The sequence below is a fragment of the Glossina fuscipes genome, unplaced genomic scaffold (genome assembly GCF_014805625.2).
Source record: "Glossina fuscipes isolate IAEA_lab_2018 unplaced genomic scaffold, Yale_Gfus_2 0, whole genome shotgun sequence".
NCBI lineage: Eukaryota > Metazoa > Arthropoda > Insecta > Diptera > Glossinidae > Glossina > Glossina fuscipes.
In genome coordinates, this window is record NW_023998414.1 from 7,079,855 (window position 1) to 7,105,283 (window position 25,429).

At 33.5% G+C, this 25,429-nt stretch overlaps 1 protein-coding gene across 2 annotated transcripts in view; it reads right to left on the minus strand.

Annotated features, from left to right (window-relative positions):
* Positions 1–2,094: 2,094 nt before the first annotated feature.
* Positions 2,095–25,429, minus strand: part of LOC119644627 (integrin alpha-PS2) — a 75,218-nt gene continuing 51,883 nt past the window's right edge. The window contains exons 5-12 of one of the 2 annotated variants that reach the window (XM_038044255.1): positions 24,619–24,745; positions 12,630–12,691; positions 12,041–12,089; positions 7,851–7,925; positions 5,670–6,064; positions 4,723–5,612; positions 2,509–4,669; positions 2,095–2,441 (exon numbers count right to left, since the gene is read on the minus strand). In XM_038044255.1, the coding sequence (XP_037900183.1) occupies positions 2,352–2,441; positions 2,509–4,669; positions 4,723–5,612; positions 5,670–6,064; positions 7,851–7,925; positions 12,041–12,089; positions 12,630–12,691; positions 24,619–24,745 (3,849 nt within the window). In that variant the 3' untranslated portion in view covers positions 2,095–2,351. The remainder of the gene's footprint in view (positions 2,442–2,508; positions 4,670–4,722; positions 5,613–5,669; positions 6,065–7,850; positions 7,926–12,040; positions 12,090–12,629; positions 12,692–24,618; positions 24,746–25,429) is intronic. The other variant, XM_038044256.1, reaches the window with a different exon arrangement.

Sequence of the window (25,429 nt, forward strand, 5' to 3'; positions counted from 1 at the left end):
CATATATTCACTTATTAAAAGGTTCACCGTGGCAACTTAAAAGAATATATAAGAAATATTGAAAACAAATTGAAACATGTTAATGGTTGTGCTCCCGATAATCAAATTATAAGTAAGAAAAAGATAAACAAAGAAGAAGATATGGTAAAATAAATATCATGAAAAATCATGAAAAAATATTGAACGACGAGGATCCTTTCCTTAGAGAGTCTGCGCGGGTGTCCGCGGTCGCTAGCGTGCAGACCTCTCCACTAATGTAATCAAGGACGTCCAGTACACAACCAGCACGTTGTCGAAAAGCAAACAATGATGTAGTGAGATGAATGCCTGGCATATGATGGGTTGATCACTTCTCCTGGTACAATAAATCGAAGGGGGAGAGTGGTAGGAGTGGAAAATCCAAAGTGTATGATCACAATGACACGCGCTTGCCAATAATTCTAAAGCATGCTAAGAACTATGGAACTATGGAACCCATGTCGACAGGTTGTCCACCCACAAAGTCACGAGTAACCTGTTTGCGCGGATAGAGGTGACAGCATTGATTGATTGATGCTTGCCAAGATCCTTCGAGGGAACGCTTACACATGACATATCACGCGGAAATTTCGGTGGAAGCTGGTGTGTCCAATCACATATCGAACGCAGCATGTTAACCAATGTGTGAGGCCTAACTGCTGGTAGTGGCTGTGATTATCCACAAATGGGAGGTCACTGAATAATTAAAGATGCTTGATAAGCTTCGCCTCGCCCAGAGAGGAATATTTGGACCATACCTAAACTTTCATTCTGGTACACCAGAACTTAAAATAGGCCCTCTCTCCTGCAGCATTGTCTTGCAAGGCTGAGCTGTGACGCAATTACATTAATTGCCAGCGGTTCTAGGGAATGCGTCTGATCAAGCGATCAATGCAGACATCAAATATCGACATGTAATCCGTGTACACAACCACTAATCTGTGGCCGCTTGCTTATCTCTTTCTCTTTTCCTCACTTCTTTCTTTACCATCATAGGATATTATATCAAATGAAGAGATGGTTTTTAACACTTAATAGAATTTCTTCTTCTTCTTTTTATATTATCATTAAAATCATTTTATTATTATTATAATTTTTATAAAAAGCATATTTTAATATTAATTAAAAATATTGACAAATCGATGTTAATAAGTACGGTTAAAATAAATAAGCCATTAATGAAAAATAAATTAATAAAACTAACATCTATTAAAATTTAAATTAGTTTTGTTTTTTTTTGAAATTTTCTATAATTTCTTTTCATTCGTTTTGTTTTTGTTTTTTTCTTTTTTTTGTTTTGCTGTAAAACATTAATTAAATGAAAAAATATTAATTCATGGGATTACTTTAATTTATTTACATTTATTTGTAATTAATAAAACAATTTAATCAAACATATAAATCTATAAATATTCATTAGTTTATAGCACAATAATTATTTATTTTTGCATTAAAAAGAAAAAGCGAATTCACTTCATTCAATATTTCAAACACACCGCACACCGCAATATATGTATATGTATATATATATATACATGTATATATGTATATGAAGCATTGCATAATAATTACAAAAATATAGAAAAAAAAGAAACGCACACACACACACACACACACACACACGCACAAACAAATACATAAATATAGATGTAGATACAAAAATACATTAAAAAATAAAAAAATAAAAAAAATTGAAAGCAGCAACAATTGTATGAAACTATGATAAACAACTTAAATTTGATAATTTGTTGCTCCCTTCCTCGCAGTGTTGATTATGCATTATTAGTTATAAAACTTTTGTTTTTAGCACTCGGTTTTTACTTTTTCAATTGAACATTAAGACATTTACTTCTATATTGATTATGTTTCGTTTCTCTCTATTGCTCAATTCATAAATTGTCTATAAATTTATATATATATATATATATATATATATATATTGATATATATATTTTCATTAATTAGAATACTTAACGCTTTTAATTAATTCATTAAATCGTTCGTTTTATGGCAAATGTAACAAACAACGATATGTTAAATCGTTAGCTGGGTGACTAGGTGCCGTCATTATTAATTAAGAATGACAGTTAGTGTCAGAACGTGCGGTAACACTTTGACACTTTTTACTTTCATATTCCTTTTAGATCTAATAAACAATCCATTTGAATCTCTTAATAATAATAATGATAATAATAATCATCATCATCATAATAATAATTATAATCATAATAATAATAATAATAATAACAGTAACATTTTACTTAAATCGAAATTGACGGCAATGGATGACAAACACAAAGAGTATAAAATATAATCTGGAAGTTCTTTATCTTTTATAGATGCTCGTCACCATGATAGCCATTGCGCAGTGGTTGACGCTCCATCGAATGATCAGTTGGCCGATTACGATTGAAAAAGCCACACTATACATATAAATATTTATAATAATGTTATTCTTAATTGGCGCAATTAGTTAATTACTTTAATTACCTTGTAGAGCAAGAATATCAATAATAGAAGTATTAAGGCACCAGCACATGCTGCCAGCACAACGACCCATAGCGGAACTACATCAGGTACTGGAGTCGGTTCCGGTACAGCTTTATAAAATATTTCATGTGTACGAATTATTTCGTCCTTAGGTTCGCCGATATATGGCAAACGGGTGACGTGGGACACGGCCATCGTAGAAACATTTAAAGCTACAGATCCGGCTAGTTTTTCCATTGTCTTAGCAACCATACGTGTACGTATAGCGATCCATACATTATCGTCTTTACCTAAATTACGCGCCACGCAACGTAATGTTTCACATTTGGCCGCTTGACAGGGTAAATTTAAATCAATTTGCATCGATTCCATAGTCGATATATCGTCGCGTCGTACTCTTCGGTGTGTAGCTGTTGACGAAGAGGAACTACGAGACCATTGCTTGGATTCTTGCTGTCCATTATTGATTTCGTCATAGTAATCGTCGTTTTCGAAGCCATAATAAGGCTTTCCACTATTACTGCCGTAACTTGTTGAAGATTGATGATAGTTTGCATTTTTTGGCATCGAATTTCCACTTGTATATGTACGATGATATACATGATTGCCAGCAGGATTGCCATAGTTGTGGCCACGCAATTCCTGATCAACATTTCCACGGTTTAAAGTGCCCAAATCTAAAGCACCTGTTTGAAAGCCTTGTCCACCAACAGCTATTTTCTCCAAATTATTTGTAGAGCCGGATAAAGTATTATAAGCTCCCAAGCTACCTTCGCCGGCATGTTGTGGTGGATGTCTGTAAACACTGCCCGGCATATGCGTTCTTTGATATTGCACAGAGCCAGGTGCACCGGCCATTTGTATATGACCGCGAGCGCTATGACCCGCACCCATTTGTTCAGATTGCTGTTGAGCATGGCCGCCACTTCCAGCGTGATGATAATTCGCGGAAGATTGCTGCTGTTGAGTATGATAACCTCTAGGTACGTGATCGAGATGGGTTATATATTCAGTACTGCTCTCGACCATATGGGGTCGACCATGTTCATCGTAATAGACGGAACTATTTCGAGATGACACAACTACGGATGGTCCGCGACCGGATGATGAAGAATTCCATGAAGACGACCAAGCCCAATTCCCTCCAGTTTGCGCCCCATGGCGAGAGTTAGCTTCAGCGGCGGCATGAGCCCGTTGCGAATGTACAAATGAAGCGTCACCGGAAACGTCTTGTTCATCTTCTTTGTGTAAACGGGTCTCTTCTTCAGCAGTTAACACTTTTCCGCCTCCTCCTATGGTAACTGCTGTAGAACTACCGCTTCGGCCGTCCGACTTTTCAATAGTGACACTTGAGCCACTTGTAGCATAAGTGGAGCCATAACCGTAACTGCTGCTGCTGCTCCCGGACATGATATGTGTACGTTGAACAGCTCCCCTTTGCTCTAAATAAGATTTACGCACTAAATTTTGGTCCAATTGTAAATTCAAAGCATTCACATTCACATGGGGATCACATACAATGTTGCCATCAGTTTCTGGTTGATTGGTCATATACATTAAAAGATCTCCTGCCGTTGTTTGAAACGGGTAATATATGAATATTACAGCTTCTTCAATTGTTGAAGGACCTTTATTGAAAATATTATACAGATGCACGACCTGAGGGCCCAAATCTTCCTCCCTAGTAGCATTCTCTACTGTAGTGTAATCGGACGCTTTGTAAAGCTCAAAATCTGGCAAAGATGTGCCATCAATAGTGAGATTCGTTTCAACCCAAATACTAATGCTTTTGCGTATGATATTGTCGAAATGGGAACCAGGCTTCTCGAGATTTGTCGAATTAGCTTCCATGAAGAAATCATAGCTAGGAGCCATGCCCACTTTATGCGAGGGTAACATAATCACTTTGAAATTTGCCACCTTTTTTGATTGCAACGGATTACCAATATCGCATTTCAATGTATAATTATTGGACTCTGAGGGAGCGGTACAAGTAATCGGAGTATCTGTCTTGTTGCCGATTGCTTCGATTTTTTTGAAATCCAAATCTTTTGGCATTAGCATGTAGAAAGCGGCTTCGAAAGCGTCCTCATTCATGTTTGAAATCAAAACCTCAATTGACAATGGTTCCCCTGAGCCCAACAAATATTTATCCACAGTCCTGCAAACGAAATAAATAAATCTTTATTCTTAAATTAGGAAAAGAAAATGTACCTTATTTGTAGTCTTAAATCGGGCTCACAGATATTATCGGCGCCACAATTCTTTTGTATATTGATAGCGTCTCTTTGTACAATATCACGGTTTTGATCAATGACCGGGTCTAAGGCATCACGCTTGCGCCTTGGAATGGTGGCGCTGGTCCAACTGCGACTGTTACGTAGGTTATAGCGTGTTTCTACTTCCAATGGTGTTAACTTATCCTGAACATTATCAATCAAGTAAACAGTTTCGTTGCGACAAAACGTTTTACCAAAGCCCAAAGTTATGGATAGATTGCGTATATTTTTGCCTTCATCGAGTAGGAAGAACATGCGCGGACTTTTAGGTTTTTTAGCATCCAAAACCCACGACACGTCAAATTCCAGGACATGTGGTAAATATTCTCCAGTGTAACTCCAACATGTCATAATATCGGTGCAAACCACTCTTTTTCTGTCGCGAACGGTTTGACAACTCTTCTCATCGAGATTAATAAGTTTAGACGGGCTAAGGAACGAAGTCATGGCATTCACCGCCGCAACTGGACGCGATTTAAATATGTATACTTGATCAGAAGCATAAGCACCGACAGCTAGATCAGGATAAGTGTTACCATCCATATCTATGCCGCCGGAAAGTGCAAAACCAAATGTTCGAGGGAACGGAGCTCCCTCAACAATATCTTCTGATTTTATAATTTGAGAGGGCTTCTGCAATGGACCGCTAGGAGATCCATGAAATATATACACGACACCACGACCTTCAGGACCATCGTACGGTGCACCCACAGCGAAATCACCGAAACCATCACGATTAACATCACCCAGCGAAGCCAAGGCTAAACCGAACCGACCTTTAGTATTAAAACCGTCACGAATATGTTCGACAGTCCAACGGTTTGCCTAAACAAAATTTATCGAAGCCTTCTTCTTAGAAAGTTGAAAATTTTACAGACTTACCTCATCTGTACTGGTTTGTAAAAGAATGTACACGCGACCCACGTCATATTTACCCTCGGCATTACCAGGCTCACTGTACATGGGAGCACCGATAATTAAATCATCTAAGCCGTCACCATCGACATCTGACGTAGCCAATGAATACCCAAAGTATTCACCAATTTGACGGCCGGTTATATTAAATATGTTCACCATATTCCAGCCATTAACTACAATTTTGCCTAAAAGACCAGCTCCCCGAGGCATACCGATCGCTACATCATCGATGCGATCACCATTAAAGTCACCGACTGTCATCGAATAACCCAAATACGAATCGTCATCCTTGGGCGTACTTTCCAAAGTTGAAAATACTTGATTTTCCGGACGGGTTACATCGTACGAATACGTTTGACCTGATTTAAATTTACAAAAACAAAAAGAAAAGTTAAATAAATAATAGCATTTTTTTATGTTTTTTGTTGTTTTTATTTGTTGTTTTCTTTTCTTTTTTTTTTTTTTTTTTTTTGCAATAAATATGAAAAAGAAGTTATAAAGCATATAAAATATTGTATATAAGTGAATGATGATGTAAGCAAATGATTTTGCTAAGGTAACACAAACACCCTCAGATTACATGCATGTTATGCTTAAGTACTATCAAATATTATATATATATGGATATGTATATAAAAAATAATTCATTCGCTGATTATTAGAATAGTAAACTAATCTGATGAATGTATATTAAATGAAACAACACCCACTCGAAAGAGAACAAACCGGCGTCACAGGGCTTTCATTCTTCTTTTGAAATGTATGCGGGATAAGTGACATTAACATATGTATGACTTATGCAGTTAAGTTGCTTAAGTTACACTAGTACCATGATTTAGAGTCGTTTTAAAAATGACAACCCTTTTAATCCGTTATTTATATTCATATATTGGAATCCTATGCATTTTTATTTTATATCGACCTTCCAATGCTAAGGGTTTAGACCAATAAGAGCAATAAGCGAACTTAAATGTAGATATTATGTAAATTGTTTTTTTTTTATGTAAATAAATCCATATCCACACGAGTATATACGGCACATAAGTGAATGGAGATGAGGATAAGTTAAAGTTAAGCTGATATTGATGAAATGCTGTTGCTGCTGCTGCTGCGAATGTGTGGCGAATGCAGTGGCGATTAGATTTCAATGATTTTCGTTTTTTTTTTTTTCAATTTTTATTTTTAATTTTTTATTTATTTATTTAATTTTTTTTTTATTTTATTTTTTATTTATTATTACTATTATTATTATTATTATTATTTTTTTTTTTTATGTCGCATTTACTATACAATCGTCCCGATCAGTATGCAATCGGATTCATGAATAATTTGTTTATAAGCGATATTATTATATTATAATATATGTGCACATTAAAAAGCATAACCTATGAAATCGCATTGAAGACTTTGCACATACATACATAAATATATTACACAATCAAAGAAAAATTACATAAAGCTTGAAGGCTTTGATAGAAGTTAAAATAGAAACAAAAAAAAAAAAAAAAAAATATATATATAGTAAAAGAGTTGACCTGAGGTGCCAGTCAATACGTAAAATTTACAATGTTTGCGTTTAAAGATGCTTTTTATTGTATACCCACCACCAACGCAGAAAGTATACACTTTATCAGTTCAGTTCAGTGCAGTAAGTAAAGCTCAGTAAGTAGTAGATATGAACAAGTTATAAGCGTTATAATCAATCGTCTTGTTAATCATAAATCTTTGTTCTCTTCTTGTCTTAAAATCATAAAAAAGTTGCGATCTAAAGCGGAAGCGGAAGCGGAAGTAATTCATATGCATTTAATTAATTGCCTTTGCTTATCGAATTGAAAGAATTAAGGACAATTCGATCAAAAGCTCATTTCAGTTGAAGATACAAAAAAAATTTCCTAAAAAAAAAAAAACCGGATAATGCATATAAGTAAGCATCAATCTGAGATTGTCTTTGTAAGCCGTGATTTCATCTTATTTGCGGAAAACCCGATCAGCATACTAAGCGACTTTCCTAAGCAACTTTACTTTAGATGGTGGGTATTGAAATGATTCGTTAAAAAGAAACGAATATTATTTTCTTACTTGTTCAAATTTTAGCGAAAAAAATTGATTTCATGATTTTTTTCATTTCTAACACTTTTTCTTTACCTCCGGTACCGAAAGGTTGATAGAACGGCGGCTTATACGGGAAAGTGGCATCTGGTGAGATCGAGTATACTTGTCCTTTTATTTTAAATCGTTTTTATTTTGTGGGGTTGTTATGTGCGCATTATTAACCAACAACAACAAAACAATACAACAACATATATTAAATTAATTATTTTCGTTCAGGGCAATTTATCGATTCATAAGAAAATTTTTTAAATAAAATTCCCTCTTAATTGATATAATCAGTAAAACAAAAAAAAAAATAAATAAATAAATAAAAATACATAAATACTTACTTACATACATATATACATACATATATATAAATATATATATATTTAAATATATGTATACATATATATATAAATATATGTATATTTAAATATATATATATTTATATATATATATACGTACATACATACATACAAATGTCACATAATACATGACATAATGCAGGTTACTCTATACGTAGCAAAAAGATTTATGCATCTTGCGATAGCAACATACACTAGAGGAAGTTTTGTGGCAGCTTTAATTTATCCATCCATTGCGCTCCTTCATATGTACCGTTTTCAGTACACTTTAGCAAGCATTTATGCCCAAACGTCAACTTTTTAAATGAGGAACATTACATTTTAAAAATACGCGCACTGATAGTGCTGTACGCGACGATAAATTGTCATTGAATATATCTGTCGTTACTTAGCTTTTCTTCGCTTCATTCTTTTAATATTTAGTAAATAGATGACAAATACATTTTTTTGCTTGAATATTTATAATAAAATAAAAAAAAAATATTTATTCGTAGTTACTAAATTTGCATTTCGTGTACCGAAAAGGATACACGCGCCATAAAAACGGCATCTTGGTAGGAAACGTGCCAAGAATTACATAATCACAACACTAGCCAAATAGGTAAGAATCGCGACTATTAAGTCCCTGAGCTCAAGTCTCAATGTTGGTTAAAGTTTAGTTTGTCCATAGCAATAGCGAGAGCTTCGTGTATCGAAAAGGATACACGCGACATAAAAACGGCATCTTGGTAGGAAACGTGCCAAGAATTACATAATCACAAGACTAGCCAAATAGGTAAGAATCGCGACTATTAAGTCACTGAGCTCAAGTCTTAATGTTGGTTAAAGTTTAGTTCGTCCATAGCAATAGCGAGTGCTTAGAGTCGGCAAAAGCGTAAAACTTGACAATCGGACACACTACCGCTAGTTTACGTCTAACTCTCTATTTTTTTTCTCTGTGCTCACTTCTTGTCCGAAAATTTCTCCTACTACTTTGCTAGTCAGTTCGTACTTGTCTGAAATTTAACTAAATGTTAAGCACAATTATACAGTGCGCAAATAATCCCAATTAGGTTAAGTGGCATACCAATGATTAGCTATGAAGCGATTGTTTATTTTCTTTATGAATGATAAAAGAAAATCATCGAATTCGAAAAAACTTGGAAAAGTTACCAAACTAACTGTATGTGACAACAACAAGAGACAAAAACAAAGTAATGGAGTATCTGAAACTATAGAAAAGGACAGAAAGATAAATACATTTAACTTAATTTTATTCGTTTACGTTCATCGCAATGTTATATACATCGAATCAAATCCATAGATATTGCATATGGAAAACTCAAGCTAATGTGATTAAAAACTTTTCTCATCCAATTCATGGCCTATACATTTTTGATTTCGTTGTTGCTTTAATTGATCAATAAATAATATGGTCATTTTTTCCCAGTAAAATATAATGCTTTATAAGCGTGGAAAATTTACTTATATCATAATCATAAATTATATATGTATGCATAACAAATATGCAAATATTACTTAATGCTATTTGTTATGCATTACTTTTTAGGAAAATATGCGGAAATTTCGGCCAAACATAAATTGTATCTAAATTGCGGACGAATTTGTTTAAGTGAAAAGAAAATGCATTGATATGTAATAGTTTGGTGTGAAATGAGGCGAATTTTTCATTTGCTCTTCGGATGTACTTCAAATCTACTATGATATCATGATACTGCTGCCTTTGACATCTAAGCAGTGTATTTATGATTAATGATGTATATAAATACAAATGCATTATGTAAGTTTTCATTTAAGAGAGAGAGAGAGAGTGAGAGAGAGATCTCCCGAGCATTACATTTAATTCCATTGAATTTAATGTTTTGCATCTAACTGCTTCGTATCGCATTGTTTGCTATCAATCAAATATATCTTTAGTATAGAGTTCTAACCATCTTACGCGATATGATGCAAAAAATGCAGATTTTTTTTTATTATTTCCCAAAAGCAATAAAAGTAGCTAAACTAAGCCAATCGTATTTTGTAAACTAATGGTCGTAATGTCATGACATTATCATATATTTTGTTTGAAAATAGGCTCTATCTGGCCACGATATGTTTTCGTTATCTTATGATCGTATTGAGTGATATATGATATATACATATCGCTGATCTTCCAAACGTTCGTGCACCTCATGCTTTTCGCTTGTTTATCTGTACGCTTTTACCATCTCTTTTTCTTTCTATGCAGCTTTATTACACCCTACACAGTAAGGTGGTCTAAAGAGGTATACGAAGTGTATGCGGACATATGCAATATCCAGAGCAACTTAAGATAGTCTTGAGATAGACCTTTTATTATAATAACCATTTCAGTGTCATATGCTGATCTACGATCATACACCTTACGATCCGTCTGATGCTAGTCTATTTTGCAAGTATTTGTGCTTGACCTACAGGTGCTTATGTAAATACGTCGACTAGACTACTAGAAGCCCTTTAAGCCAAAGGAGTAACAACAGCACAAGTACAAGTACTTTAAGCAATTGATCAAGATCGCGAGCTACCAACGACATCATATTTGGGTCACATGATGCGAGACCGAAAAAAGAACCGAGGAAGGGAGCGAAGAAAATCGCGGTAAAGATAGCAAAACAAGCATCTTGGACGGGCATAAGAGCTGTTTTATGGAATTGCCAGCAACCTAGAATAATAAAACTTAATATATATATATATATATATACATACTTATACATACATACTATTATACATGATTATGAATGTTTAAATGTGTATTATGTAAATCATTTTAAAGTTTTATATAAAAGAAGAGAGTTGTATGATCGCTAACGTCCGATATCGGATAGACATATCGGTGCGAAATGTAACCTTGATATATCTGCAATAAAATAAGCATTGAAAGGATACGCCGACGATTTGTCTTGTATAGTATAAATGTTGGGAGCAGTGTTGTGAGTGGGCGGAGGGGGGGGGGGGGGCTGCGAGCGTCCCCCCCCTGTGTGAACAAGCTTGGCATGTAATTTTAATATATTTAAATGACGTGGTAGATATATTCGATTCATCTCAAATACTTTCTTTCAATATTGTAATTGGCCTTCAATTTTATTAGTAGATCCATAAATTATTGATTATTACACAGTTTTTTTTTTTTTTTTTTTTTTTTTTTTTTTTTGTTTTGCCTTACATGCACTTTCAAATCACTACATTTACTATACTATACGAAGAGATACACAGCCAATCACACACATATACACACGTACATAGAGAAGAACATATAAAAATTTAGAAAGAGAGAGGACATGCATTTTTATCGAAATTCATTTCCAAATCCTTTTATTCATTTAACATTAACTGTGTTGGTGTCTATTTTTTTTGGTTTTTTTTTTTCTGTTTTTTTTTTTTTTTAATAGAAAAACTTTGAGAGATGGCTATGTATTCGATTTATAATTAAAAGTCAATTTTCTATATAATCAGCTTCTTTTGTTTTTGTTTTTTTTTTTTTTGCTTTATAATATGAATTGTTTAATCCTTTGGCGGCTATTTACTTTGAGAAACGAGTAACGAAATGATGCGAAATATTTGAAATAATGCTTAAAATTAACCATTGTAAGATCTACCATGACATATATAACTTAAGGATTTCATTTGAATACCAACAAAATATTTATATAATACGTTTACAAATGCTGAGAGAGGGAGAGAAAATAACATAAATTATGTAATAAACAAACAAACCAAAGAAATAATAATAAAAAAAAAAAAAAAACAAAATACACAAAAATTCAAAATTCAATATATTTAGCATATGTTTAAAAAATAAAAACAAAAACAAAAATAAAAATAAACAAAAAAAAAAAAGTGTTAAAGTCCTCTTACCTTGCCAATACCAGCTGCCCGGTGCACCAATGTATAAACGATCGCCTCTCTACGTAGACAAAAGGAAAGCAACAAAAAACATATCAGCAACAAATAAATAAAAAAATCACACATTTGTGCCGCGGAACGCGAATTGTTTTAAATTTTCTCTTCGTCTTCTGTTCTTGTTCGTTGTCTTTTAACACTTGAAATCGTTCAATCGTTTCATGTTTTGAATACAATGGATTTTTGAAATAGAATTTTGTGGCCATTTTCTGTAAGTGTTAATGTGCGCAGAAAAGCACAAAAAAAAAAAAAAATAAAAAAAACAGACTCAAAGAATTATACATGCTTAGCACATTGCCGTCTTTAACTTTTTTTCGCTTACTTTTTTTTTTTTTTTTTTTTTTTTTTGTCTTTATTTTCATTTCATTTAAATAGAAAGAAAATATCTTTCGAAAACCAAAAAAAAAAAAAAAAATAAGAAGAATTGGATTTTTCAACTTTCCTGAAGTAGAACCCGAACGTGTTATGTTTGCATAAACTTTGTTCAAGTTCTGCTAAAATATTTGATTTTCGTAATTTTTTTTGTTTTTTCTCCAATACTTACACTACTACAAACAGCACTAAAGCCCGCTTGACAAAATCCCTGTCGATGATAGCCAAAGTTATCTGAAATATAAGAGAGAGAGAGAGAAAAAAAAAAGAAGAATTTATTACGCAATCGAAGCAACAAAGAAAGCAAACGACGAACGTCTTAAAGCGTTTAAGGCTTCGGAAAAATCCTATCGCAGGTCCAATAAATCATTCATTTTTTCTATGGTGTCTTCTAACTTGTAACTAGAAGCGCTTTCATTTTGAAGCTAGAATTTAGTAAAATGAATACTCTTTGACAGTTGCCGATGGACTTGGAGATCGCTTTTATTGGTTTTCGATTTGGACTTGCCACGAACGATAGGTGAAAATTTGATCTTAAATTCGTTCGTTTATTGTCCGTGTACGATCCTTAAATGCTTTCAAGAGAACATTGGCCTTATTTTCGAGCACCTGAACACGTGACCATCGCAAAGGTTAGTGATAGAGCAAAGTGATCATATGAATAGTCTCTAGTTCTTTCCATGCGTCTGACTTATACTAATGTAACTATGTATACTGGCCTACGGCATTGCTAGCTAATAAATTTAAATGATTAAAAAAGAATAATTTCGGAGAACGTTTCGAACCCATAAGCAAGCAACGTAAGCAATTGACAATCGAATCCAGCCATTCATATTAATGGAAAATATTCATGCATTTGGTGGATGACGCAATTGATCGTTACTTACGTAGGTAAAGCCCAATCAATTTACGGTCTATTGCACCAAGACTCGGAGAACCTGGGTCTCCCGGTTGAGTACCGGTCGCCCTAACCTCTAGACCACGCCATAGCCATATGAGTTTATGGCAATTAGTCTTAAGTGTTTAAACGAAAGCAACGAAGAAGAAGAAGAAGATGTAATTTCAACTCTGAAATGCTATCGTGTGATTTGTGGAAAACAATCAGACATTCGCCATCGTATTGTGACAATTCTGAGAGAGAGTGTCCAAACCCTTAAAACTTTTTCCAAGTTTGCTTACAACTTAAACGTGTAAAAGTGTGGAAAAATCGTGTGAAAAAAATTTGCAAGATGAAAAACTTATGTCTTCTATCTTTTCTACTATCTTCTATAAAACCCACCGAGCAGTTGGTGAAGAAGAAAGGGTTTTTCATGCAAATACTTTCGCGAAATTAATCGTGACCAAAATGAGATCCCAGCCGTCTGTACTGCCTCGTACGATATAATAAAATCTAAAGCGAGAAATTTTATCTTAAAAACGAACCCAATAGGGAATATAGTAAATACCTGAGAGAGAATTAAAATGAATTATCGCGATCTATGGTCTAAGATAGGCTAATTGTACTTGTACAAAACGGTTCCGTATAGCGCAGTTTATTTTTTATTAAGGTATGGCTGCCTTCAAAATTTTTATTTCATTAACTATGAAAACCGTAAAAAAACTTTTTTCACTCCCACGTCCTTTAAGATTTGAAAAAAGTAAAAAAAAAAAAAAAAATTGTAATTTTAGAATCGTTAATAAAAATATTATATTTCAGTAGGTAATGAAAGCTATGTCTTCTCTTTTCATTACAGTACAATGAAATGAATCCTTAAAAGTGAAAATCATAAAATTCTTATTCAAATCACTGCCACACATACATTTGAACATATATATGCATATATATATATATGTGTATAATAAAGGCGAGTGTGTGCATGTTTCTACCTTCTGTTTAATATGATATTTCTGAATGAAATGTTCAGAACAAAAAGCAAGTAGATATACAAAAAAAAAAGAAAAATAATGAAAAAAAATAATGAAAAAAAATAAAAAAACAAAAAAAAAAAAACGAAAAAAAAAATTACAATTTCCTCCGCTTTAAGAGAAATGAAAACACAGACACGGCATACAAGAAATGTTTATGCGTTTTATTTATAAAAATCTGTGAAAAATTGTTAAGTTAAAGTTAATGGTTTGCTACCGTGTGTGTCGCACGAGATACATATATACTATTTGCATATATTTGTTTGTTTGTATATATGTATAGATATTTAAATTAAAAATAGTTTCTCTATATGCATGGGTTACGTATCTTTGCCGTATAGCATGATATTATGTATGTAGAGAGTCTGGCGCAAAGAGTTAATAATAACAGCATATTCGATGAGTTCGTGTGTTATGTAAATGCAGACTGAATTGGGAAACAAATGCCATCTGCTGGACACTTGTAGTTAATAAAATGTATTTTACATATGTATACTCATATTGAGATGAACAACTTCCATGTAAATATACAATATACAATATACAATATATATATATATATATATATAGATATGAAAACATGGGAGCGTGCCTAATGAAATGCACATGTGTGCCTCTATGGATTTATATGATTGCACCCAATACAGTAAGCGTATATACGTCAAATATTACATAGTCGAGAAAGTATTAAGCCTTATAAGATAGACCCAGAGAACGAGAACGACAAAGAGAGAGATATTATCTTAATCTCAGATAAGAAATTATATGAATATTAGGAATGTTAGGGTTAGGAAAGGCTAAAAATGTTGTCATTTTCAGCAGATCGAAAAAGTATCAAGCCTTATAAGAAAGAAATAGAATAGAAATAGAAAGAAAGAAAGAAAGAAAGAGCGAGACAGAAAGAGCGAGACAAAGAGAGAGAGAGCGAGACAGAGAGAGAGAGAGAGAGAGAGAGAGAGAGAGAGAGAGAGAGAGAGAGACAATCTGATAATCTTAATGTCAAATTGAGTATAAATTAAATTGATCGATTTTGGGAGCGCTCAAAACTTTCTCATTAACCGGATACAAATTTTTTTTTTTTTAATAATGATATAAATCAAATCATAAAACAAACTGCACAGTTATAAGTTTAATAAAAATTTTTAAAAAATAATTAATAAGAAGAAAGGAGGAAGGAAAAAAAAAGAAAATGCTTTTAAATACCTTTCCCGTGGGTTGGATGGTACACGACGTTAGTGATTCTTGAATGCATTCCAACGTATCTCAGGGCAATAAATACCAAGTTAACGCACAAAATTGTTTTATACTTAAATGTCGCCGTTGCCGTATTGCTATTGCTATTGCAGTTGCTGTTGCTCTTTGCTGTTGCTGTTACTGTTACCGTTGATGTTGATATTTTGTTCGTCGTTGTTGTTGCTGTTTTGCTTTGTTTTATTTTTGCTTTTTTTGTTTTTTTTTGTTTTTTTATTTTTCCTTTGCGGTGCATTGTTGCGTTTCTTTTTAAATGGTAAAGTATTTTATATACAAATATAACCTAATGCACATGTTCGTCTGTCTCTTTGACAGTCGGTCCGTTGTTCTTTAGATATTCGTTGTGTATGAGCAGTGGATAAAAGCGGTAACAGTGTGTAATGTAATGTCACAACTAATTGAAATTCTACACGGGGGCGATTTTATTATGAGAATTACTCGATTCTTAAAGGTTTTGTTTTTATTTACAGAAAAAAATAAATAAACGCAAGCAGAAAGACACACTAAGAAAAAGCAAAAAAGGTTTGAAAACCAAGAAGCTTAGAGAATATGAAAAGAAAAAAAAGGAAGAAAGAAAACAAAACAATTGTACACACAAAACCTCCACCATTTATATATAATTTATAGTGAAAATTAAATTAATTCATTTAACTGTAGTCGAATCTCGCACACACCACTCATTTTATCACACTTGAAATGACGGAAGCTTATCAGTATGGTATTGTCCGACTCAAATTTTCATTTCCTTTTCCTTCCGTACAATACCGGTCAAGGACCGGTCGACTTCTTTCGTTACTACCGCTATTACAATGTCATGGTGAAAATGATTGATTCGATATCGCGTGATATTTAGCCCTTTCAAGCTTCAAAGTCATTCATTACAAATAGTAATGAATGACTTTACCCAACCACTTAAATGAGTTCCTTCCTTCCGTTAATCGCCTTGCCCGACCTCGGAACATACTACCTGTCATACGAGTCTTTCCTACCCTTCCCGAGGAAAGTTAATAAATGCTATTCATCATTTCTTCCTATAAAACATCATCAAAGTGGCCGTTCATCGGCATATAGAAGACATCGATTGATTGGCTGATCATATGCAAAAAAAAAAAAAAAGTTAAAAGAACTTCGCTTCGGCATGCATGCGTATGTGTATGAAATTTTCATTTTTACTTAGATCCATCAAGTCGTCATTTAAACCCGATTAGATGGGAACTAACCGTAAGGAAAATTGTTATTTTCTGTTTGGTCCAAGCGTTTTTGACTAGCGGACCTCACATAAGTTTTTAATCTCTTGAATAACTAAGAAAATGTTCAAAATTTCCATTATACATATGTATATATATGTACATCTATGAAGAGATTTTGATCTGCTTAAGAAACTCAACTAACTTACCTCTTACAGCGTCTATTGAAGCAAGCCCATCAATATTACTTTTTATCTAAACAATTTCATGGCTATGCAGATATCCAAAATTACATTATTATAATATGTAGAAAGTGTTGATAATAGCTTCCCAAAAAAGCTTCCCAAAATCTCTAGCTCCATGCTGCAATTTTCATAGGAAACGTGATTTTCATGGAATTCTCTTAATATAAACTTTGCGGAATTCTAATGAGTTCTGTAAGATGATGGAATTATATATGGAGTCCCAAGCCAATATGGACGTATAAGTCTCCTCCATCCATATTCTCCCATTTTCTTTCCTTGAAAGGCAAAGTATGGTTGCTCTATGTGACAACAGTACATGTTCGCTTGTAATAAACGAACGTCCTTTCATTGTCGAATGCATTAAGCGCTCATCAAATAGTCTTTGCAACAAACTATCGAACTTTTTGCTCATTTCGCTTGCGATCTTTTTCGCATTTCGTTTAGTATTTTTCATCACTCGATGAATTTATTATACAATTTTCTTTAGATTCGTTGACAGGAATTCGACGGGATAAGCACTTGAGGATTCTGTTTATGTTAGTAGCAAACCTCTCAAGGATTGTTACCTGAATTTTCCACATCTCCTTTCGGTAATTAATGCTTAAAATATCAAGATCGCTTGAATACTAGTCTGATTTGATTACTTTTAATGCAAGTGATCGCTTGCCGCGAGAAGCTTTTTGAACATTTGAAATGAAATCAATTGAAGCGACCTGCGTCGTTCGGCTTCGCATCTTCGTTTTATCTTAGTTAGAAATAACATGAAATTCTAGACGCACTTTGCCAAAGTCTTATACATTTACCTTAAGGAAGTTGCAAAAAGTTGGCTTATATTCATACCTCCGATCAGTATAACTTCAATGCTACTAATCTTTAGTGGTATTTGAAAAATCAGTTTCGGCCTTAGCACGCCTATCATTACAACTTATGTTGTCTATATTGTATAAAATCCAGATCGGACTTGACATCTTCCACAATTTGATAGACTTACCTACTTACTTGAAGCACCTGATGTAAAAACCAGATCGGAGCTGATTTTTTTCTAAAATTTCTAGAATTTAAAGTGGATTTTTCTAGAATCGAGCTTCATATCTTTTATAATTTGATAGACTTATCTACTTACTTGAAGCACCTGATGTAAAAACCAGGTCGTTAAGCTCCTTACTTCGCCCACTTGATACAAGTGCCAAAGATCATAATTTTTTAAAGCGAATTTCAATTTTTACTTTTTGGGAGAGCTACTATCTTTTTCAAATTTGAATGACATAAGTTTGCTATAAAATTCTTCCTAGAATTGTAGTATTGTAGATGCTATAGCAGAATCAATAAGAAGACGAAAAAAAAAAAAAAAACAAGCAAACATTGATATATGGCATAATCCCATGTCGATAAAAAAAAATATATTATATATATTAAGTAGTCCTTTAAAGAATACTGTACTCGTTGCGAGTACAGGATTTCGAGTGACCCCTCTCTCGGACGTAGGCGCAAGTGCACAAAGTGTGCAATAAAAAAAAAAAAAAAGGAAAAAAGAAAACGATCTCGATACTCGTAATAAATAATTTCAAGTATAGAGCAGAGAAAGAAAATTATTTCAACTAAAATGCTAACGATTTTTGGACGAAAATGTTGTGCGGCTACCGGTTATGCGTCAGTGCTCCGTTTGCTCCTGAATTCTGTATGTCAAAAATTCACATGAAATGATTAAAATGAAATAAATCATCGACGAAAGGTGAGGAGGCATTTCTCTCCGATATCGACAAACATTATGCTGAACATAACATAACCGCTGGGAATGCGTTTCAATACGAAAAAAACATTATTTAAAATTTGTTTTTTTTTTTTTCATGTGGTCGGTCGGTCGATCGCGCTCGCTACCTCTTCGTTTTCTTTTATTTTAATCTGTTCTCTTGTAAGCCTAACACAGGCAATGGGAATGAATGTATATTTCTATATACGTGCTACATACGTGCAGTCGTTTAGATGGCGGGTCGGTCGATGAGACGGTCGACGGATTGGTCTGTCAAGCATGTCTTCTTAGTTGTGGTGCTTTGTAGCCGTTGCTTGAAGCAACTCGTAAAGTCGTCAAAAGCGTCTCGAGCGAAAAACAAGTCATTGTTTCTTTTGTTTTTGTTATTGTTGTCGTTTATTCTGTTTGTATAAACCTTCTGCGGCTTCCTTGGTTGCCAATGTTTAAATTGAAACACTTCGGAGACAAATTGTTATCGTTTAATTTGATCTGGCGCACGATCATTGTATGGTATATGTATTTATGTTTGTTTGTTTGTTTGTTTATGTATGCATGTATGTTAGTGTTTACGTGTGCGCGCGCGCGCTTATGCCTATATGTATGTATGTATGTATGCATGCATGTGTATGTACGTGTGTATGTTTAGTAAGTTTTTCTCCTTTTATGTTATATATATATGTATATATATATATATATATATATATATATACTTAACTTTTTCGTTTTCTTAGCAAACCAACCAGTAAAAGGATTTCGCTGTTCAGCCCTTTTTCTATGCACTTTTCGCAACATGTGCTGCCTTGTGTGTTTGCCTCGTCGTTTGTCGTTTGTCGTTTTTTCTTTTTGCTTTTTTTTTTTTGTTGGTTTGTTGCTTTATTATATGTGTTTTCCTTAAATGTTTTAATTCCATTGAGAGCAATTATCCTTATATGGTTTCATAAAAGGCCAATAGGAATGATTTACAAATTACTTTTATGTTCAGATCGCTTGTTTTTGCTGGACTGCATGGTTAAATTCAATAAATACTTTGCACCGATTTCAACTAAATAGTCACGTCTAGCGGTAACAATGTAAAAACTTTTACAACACAACTGCAATAGAAATTGATGACATATTTCGTTTTTTTCTGTTTTTTCTGCTTTTTTTTTTTTTTTGTTTTCATTTTTCATCTTCTTTATCTTCTTGTCACCACCGAAGGTTGGGGTATATACATTGTTTGTCAAAACGTTTACAACACCCAGAAGAAAATATCAGAGATTCTTTATATGTATATATATTCTTGATCATTATCTAATTTTGAATCGATTCGACTATGTCCGTCTGTTCATCTAACTGCCTGTGCAATATCTATGGCCACATGAATGAAGCTATCCAAAGCGATGGGCTTCATGTTCGACAAAAACATTGTAATTCTTACACACAAGTTGGTATTGGAAGTGGGCAAAATCGGCCGAAAGATATATCTATAGAACGATGTAAACTAGGAAGGCCTGTGTTTTCAAAAACAAAAAAATCGTTTCTTTCCTCATAACTCATAAACTACTTTTGTAAACACTTGAACACTCTATTTAAAGATAACAGTGTCGGGTGTTCAAGATTCGGCCGTAATCGAATAAAACTTTTTTAAATGTTTTTTTTTTTTTAATTTGCGCCATCCGATAAAGGAGTATATTAATTTTTTCGCTCCGCTTGTAACATTAAGAAATTTACACTTCAGAAACATTCTAAATTATATATGAAGATATGTGTAAATATATACATTATATATATATATATATATATATATACATAAAAAATTTTGTCACTGTTAGACTCGAGTCATTAGATCGATTGTTTCTTTGGTCTTTCTTTGAATTCGCAATATATCAAATATGCCATATAACATATATTGTCCAAAAATCCACATTACATAGGAACCGATATATTCAAACTATTTTCAATAGCATTCGATTTTAGGCCTAAATATGTGAATATAATAAATTATATGAAAATGTCTCGTTTATTGCGATCATCTATATTTAATACAAGAATATATGCAGGGATATCGGATGGACAGACGGACAGATAAAATTAAATTGATTTAGGAAACGATTCCGAAACCGATAATATACTACAAGTTGCGTCTAATTCAAATCGGTCTGTGAATTATTTACATCGGCACGATTAAGTCGTGTAGCGTAGCGAAAATATGTCCACAGTGCTTGAGACCAAAGTTACTGAAATAATCGACGATTTCACAGTCTATTTATCAGTAACTAATGATCTGAAGTAGGGCTCAAGTTTCTGTCCAAGTATTGGACTAGAAGCAAATGCGTAAATTTTCCAGCAATCGACTTTTTTTCTCCATAACTAAATTTGATATAATATGTAAACGCATTTTTTGCTTCGCTGCTTATAACTGTACCGTCTTGGGTACGCGGTAAAAAAAGTTTAATAACTTTGAGTATATACTATTTTGTATTTCAGCGTCTAAAGAAAACGGTACACGCGGCAGACAACTGATTAATCAAATTATAGGACATATGTAGGTTCGATTCAAGTCAAAGTCACTTCTTAACTGCTGCTTGTTCGAATTCTATACATCGTAAACAGTGTGGTATACTATTCTAAAAAGCTGGAATACTATGACAAAATTAATTTTTTTGAGAATCTGTTGTGATTCCTCATCTATTTTACTCATAAGGTATTCAAAAGTCGACGTTATAGATATATCATTGTTTACTTCTCATACGAACACTTATAAGAGATGAGTTGTAGAAAAATAGCTGCCAAATTTCTGGACCAATTTTCACTGTAAAATATGATTTTAATACGATGATGGAACACGTTGCCGTACGAAGGCTCATCACTCGTAGAAACGATTATGTGGCAGTCGATTGTAGATTGGTGAATTGGTCTGTCCAATCCAAATTTTTCACGACGATAAGTAGCAGTTTATGCCAACAGCTGTTAACAATCGAAAACGACTTCTCAACGCAAGACGTTGCGTGGATTTACGTATAAAATATATATAATCCCATCTAGTGCTTCTGCAACGATTTCTTAAAAATCGGGAAAAGATTGAATAAAAAACTAGCACATGGATATAGAAACTATGCACACAAGCATATAGAAACCATCAAGAGTAACATTTGTAGACAGTTAACCTGAAGCTGTCATAATTATGTTAATCATTTTCTTAGAGTACATGTTAATCTTCCCTCCTGATTACATCATCACTTGATGACGCACTTGAATGGTCGCTGATGCAGACGAGTCCTTGCAATTAAATTCAGAGTTTCTTCTCAAAAATCTCTTTCAATTGAATCTTGGAAACTTCCCCTCCTCTCGTATTTTTGTGAATGATCGATTGCTCTACTGTCAAGATTACTTCAGGATGCATCCTGCTTATGAGTTTCTAAACGTTAAACGACATAAAATGTTATCATATCCTTAACTATCGGCGAGGATGCAAAAAATGTAAAATCTATAACATCGTTACGCAGAGCAGATAGTCAAAATCTTTATGTCTCGTAGTCCGTTGTTATTTAAAGAATAATGTACTCTGTAATGTCCTTTTTTCTATTCAAAGGCATACCTTGAGAGCGGAATTGTCACAATACGATGGCGAATGTCACACGATACAATTTCAGAGTTGAAATTACATCTTCTTCTTCTTCTTTGCTTTCGTTTAAACACTTAGGAGTAATTGCCATAAACTCATATAGCGATGGCATGGTCCAGAGGTTAGGGCGATCGGTACTTAGGCGGGAGACCCAAGTCCTTCGAGTCTTGGTGCGAAAGACCGTAAATGGACATACTCAGGATATGCAAAGGGTATGAAATAAACAAGTCTTCACAGAAATCGATTCAATTGTTTCAGTATCTTGCACTGCCTCTCAATCTCGTTGTCAAAATTGCGATTAAAACCTTAACGCAGAACCCCAGAAGAACAAATTTTTGATCACTTTTGCTGGGTTAGCACACAAAATCGCAATATACAAAGTAAAGACTCAAAATCGTATATTTGGTTAAAACGGTGTACTGGTCGCGTGTCTCTCAATACCAATCTGTACTCAGGAATTTCCAACATTTCTGGACAATTTGTAGTCGACATCTGCATTTTTCCGAGCAGGAGAATATTAACCACTTGCATTGTATAGACAGGCAGACAGAGGGACAGACACATATTTCTAGTTCTAGAATATATTTTATGGAGAATACCGTACAGTTTATAGATTTCCTGAAGCTTTCTACTAAATGTTGCAATCGTTTTGACAACATGACAGCGTCCTCATCCTTCGACGATGGGTATATATAAAAAAAAAATATCAATTTTCAATAATTCTCGACAAAGATCATTGGAAGACACTTCAATTGAATGTAAGAAATTTGAAAGAAATGGAATTATTTTTGCACCCCCTCCCACTTGGCCCCATAAGGCTTTTAAGGTTTTTAGTATTTTATGAAGAATATTAGTTCGGAGCTTTGACACGACATATAACTTTACCATGCTAAATTCGGACCATGTTGATCTATTTTTCGGATGTAAAGCTTCGCATGAGAAATAAACTATGCTAAGGCAAAAAGTTTAATTATCGAAATAGTGGCCTAATACGCTTATTGCTGCTTGACCACTGCCGACAGTAATGCTTACACATTTACACGGCCTTCATATATACGCTTATAATTTTTTATAAATACTAAATATCGATTTCAAGAGATTGCATTGCCCAACGAGGGCTATACTCACTTTACGAAACGTTTGCAAGACCCAGAAGGAAGTTTCAGAGACCTTGTAGGGCATATACATACATATATTATTGATCTGTATAAAATTCTAAATCAATTTAAGCACGTACGTCTGTCTGTCTGTCTGTCTGTCTGTCTGTCACTTTATCCGCCTGTCCGTCTGTGTAATCTCTGCATAATATTTATCAATTGGGCACCCACCAACGGCAATTTCAAATTCGGTATGTACTTTAACATGTTCGTCCATTTCTTGTTTGTCTGTCTATCCCAACTGTCCGCCCAACTATGTAGTATTCGCGATAAACTTTTTTCTGTTAGCGAAAATGAAGATATCCGCTAAAAATTTGGTAAAGAATTTGAAAATGAACCAAATCAATCGAAGGACACGCCTACAATACCCATACGTCTTTGGAGGAATAACTAAAAGCACATTTGCTTTCTTTCAAACTGCAACAGATGCACGATATAAATATCCATTTTCCACATTCTAAGAAAGCAAAAAAAGTCGGCCACGCCCATCAAAGATTATAGAATATGAAAGTTTAGTTTTTTCGTTGCTTTTTAAGTCTTTTTTAGGATGACGGTGATGGGTATAAAAGATTCGATCGCGGCCAAATATAATTTTCTGCGTTATTTTTCAACTTTTTAAGCAATGAGAAAAGGAACGCGTGCGAATTGCTGAAATATCCATTTTGGCTACCAAAAAATAAAAAAAAAATATATTATTGATAACTGTTTGATCTCAAATTAAGGAGCTGAGCTTGTAGCAATATTATGCACATCACTTTTAGCATTATCTTCCATAGGTGAAAACTAGTCATTAAGCATATCACGTATATTCGAGTTCCAAGCCATTAGCCTACATTTGATGGATGAAATATAAAAAAAAAACAAAAAAAATCTGGATTGTTAGGGCCAGCGCATGTAAAAATTGCATCTTCAAAGAGTTTCGTTTGGTTTTGTTTTTTTTTTTTTTTACTTATGAAACTATAAGGTTGAGTTAAAAATATTCCATGTTTCCGTAAGACGTTCATAATCGATTCTTTAATAATTGTAAATCATTTATAAATTAAATGAACAATAAATACTTACTTGTACGACATGGTGAAACCTCATTGAAATGCGTAAAATTTCTTGAGGTAAAACACGTACCAATAGGATCATGACGTAAGTTCTTAGTCGGTGTCATTGTATGGAAAACAAAGCGTGGAGCACAAGCCTGTGAAAAAACAAAAAAGAAAACATATATATGTATATATATATATATATGCATTTATGTATATATATTGTATATAGGAAAAAAAAAAAAAAAAAGCGAAGAGAAGAAATCAAAACTCGCGAATCAAACAATGAAATGAAGTTTATTTGAAAAAGAAAAAAGAAAAAAAAAAAAAAGGAAAAAAAGCAAAGAAATGAAATCGACGACGTACAATAATAAAAGTCCACAACAATAAAATGTTTTGAAAATATACTTGAAATTCAATAAATAAAAAAAAAAAATTAAAAACAAAAGAAAAATCTGCAATCACAACAACGACGATAAAGGTTGTGTGGCTTAAGAATAAAAATTGTAAAATACGAGTATCTTGTGAATATATCTGGACATGGGCAACAATGGCAATGGGGACCTGTCAGCCAAATATGGTCAGTTTGGTAACGCTTAGGTATGAACACAAATGCAAACAGAATGAAAGAAAACATTATTGTTGCTGCTGTTGTTGTTGTTGCTATTGTTGCCTTTTGTTTGTATATATTTGATTTTATTTATTTATTTTTTTTTTTTTTCCTCTTTTTTCTTTTTTTTTTTTTAGAAAAGTAAAATTCCTCAAATATATACTCTTTGCTGCAATTACTTTTACAAATTTATACAAAATCTATAGACGCGAACACACACACACACACA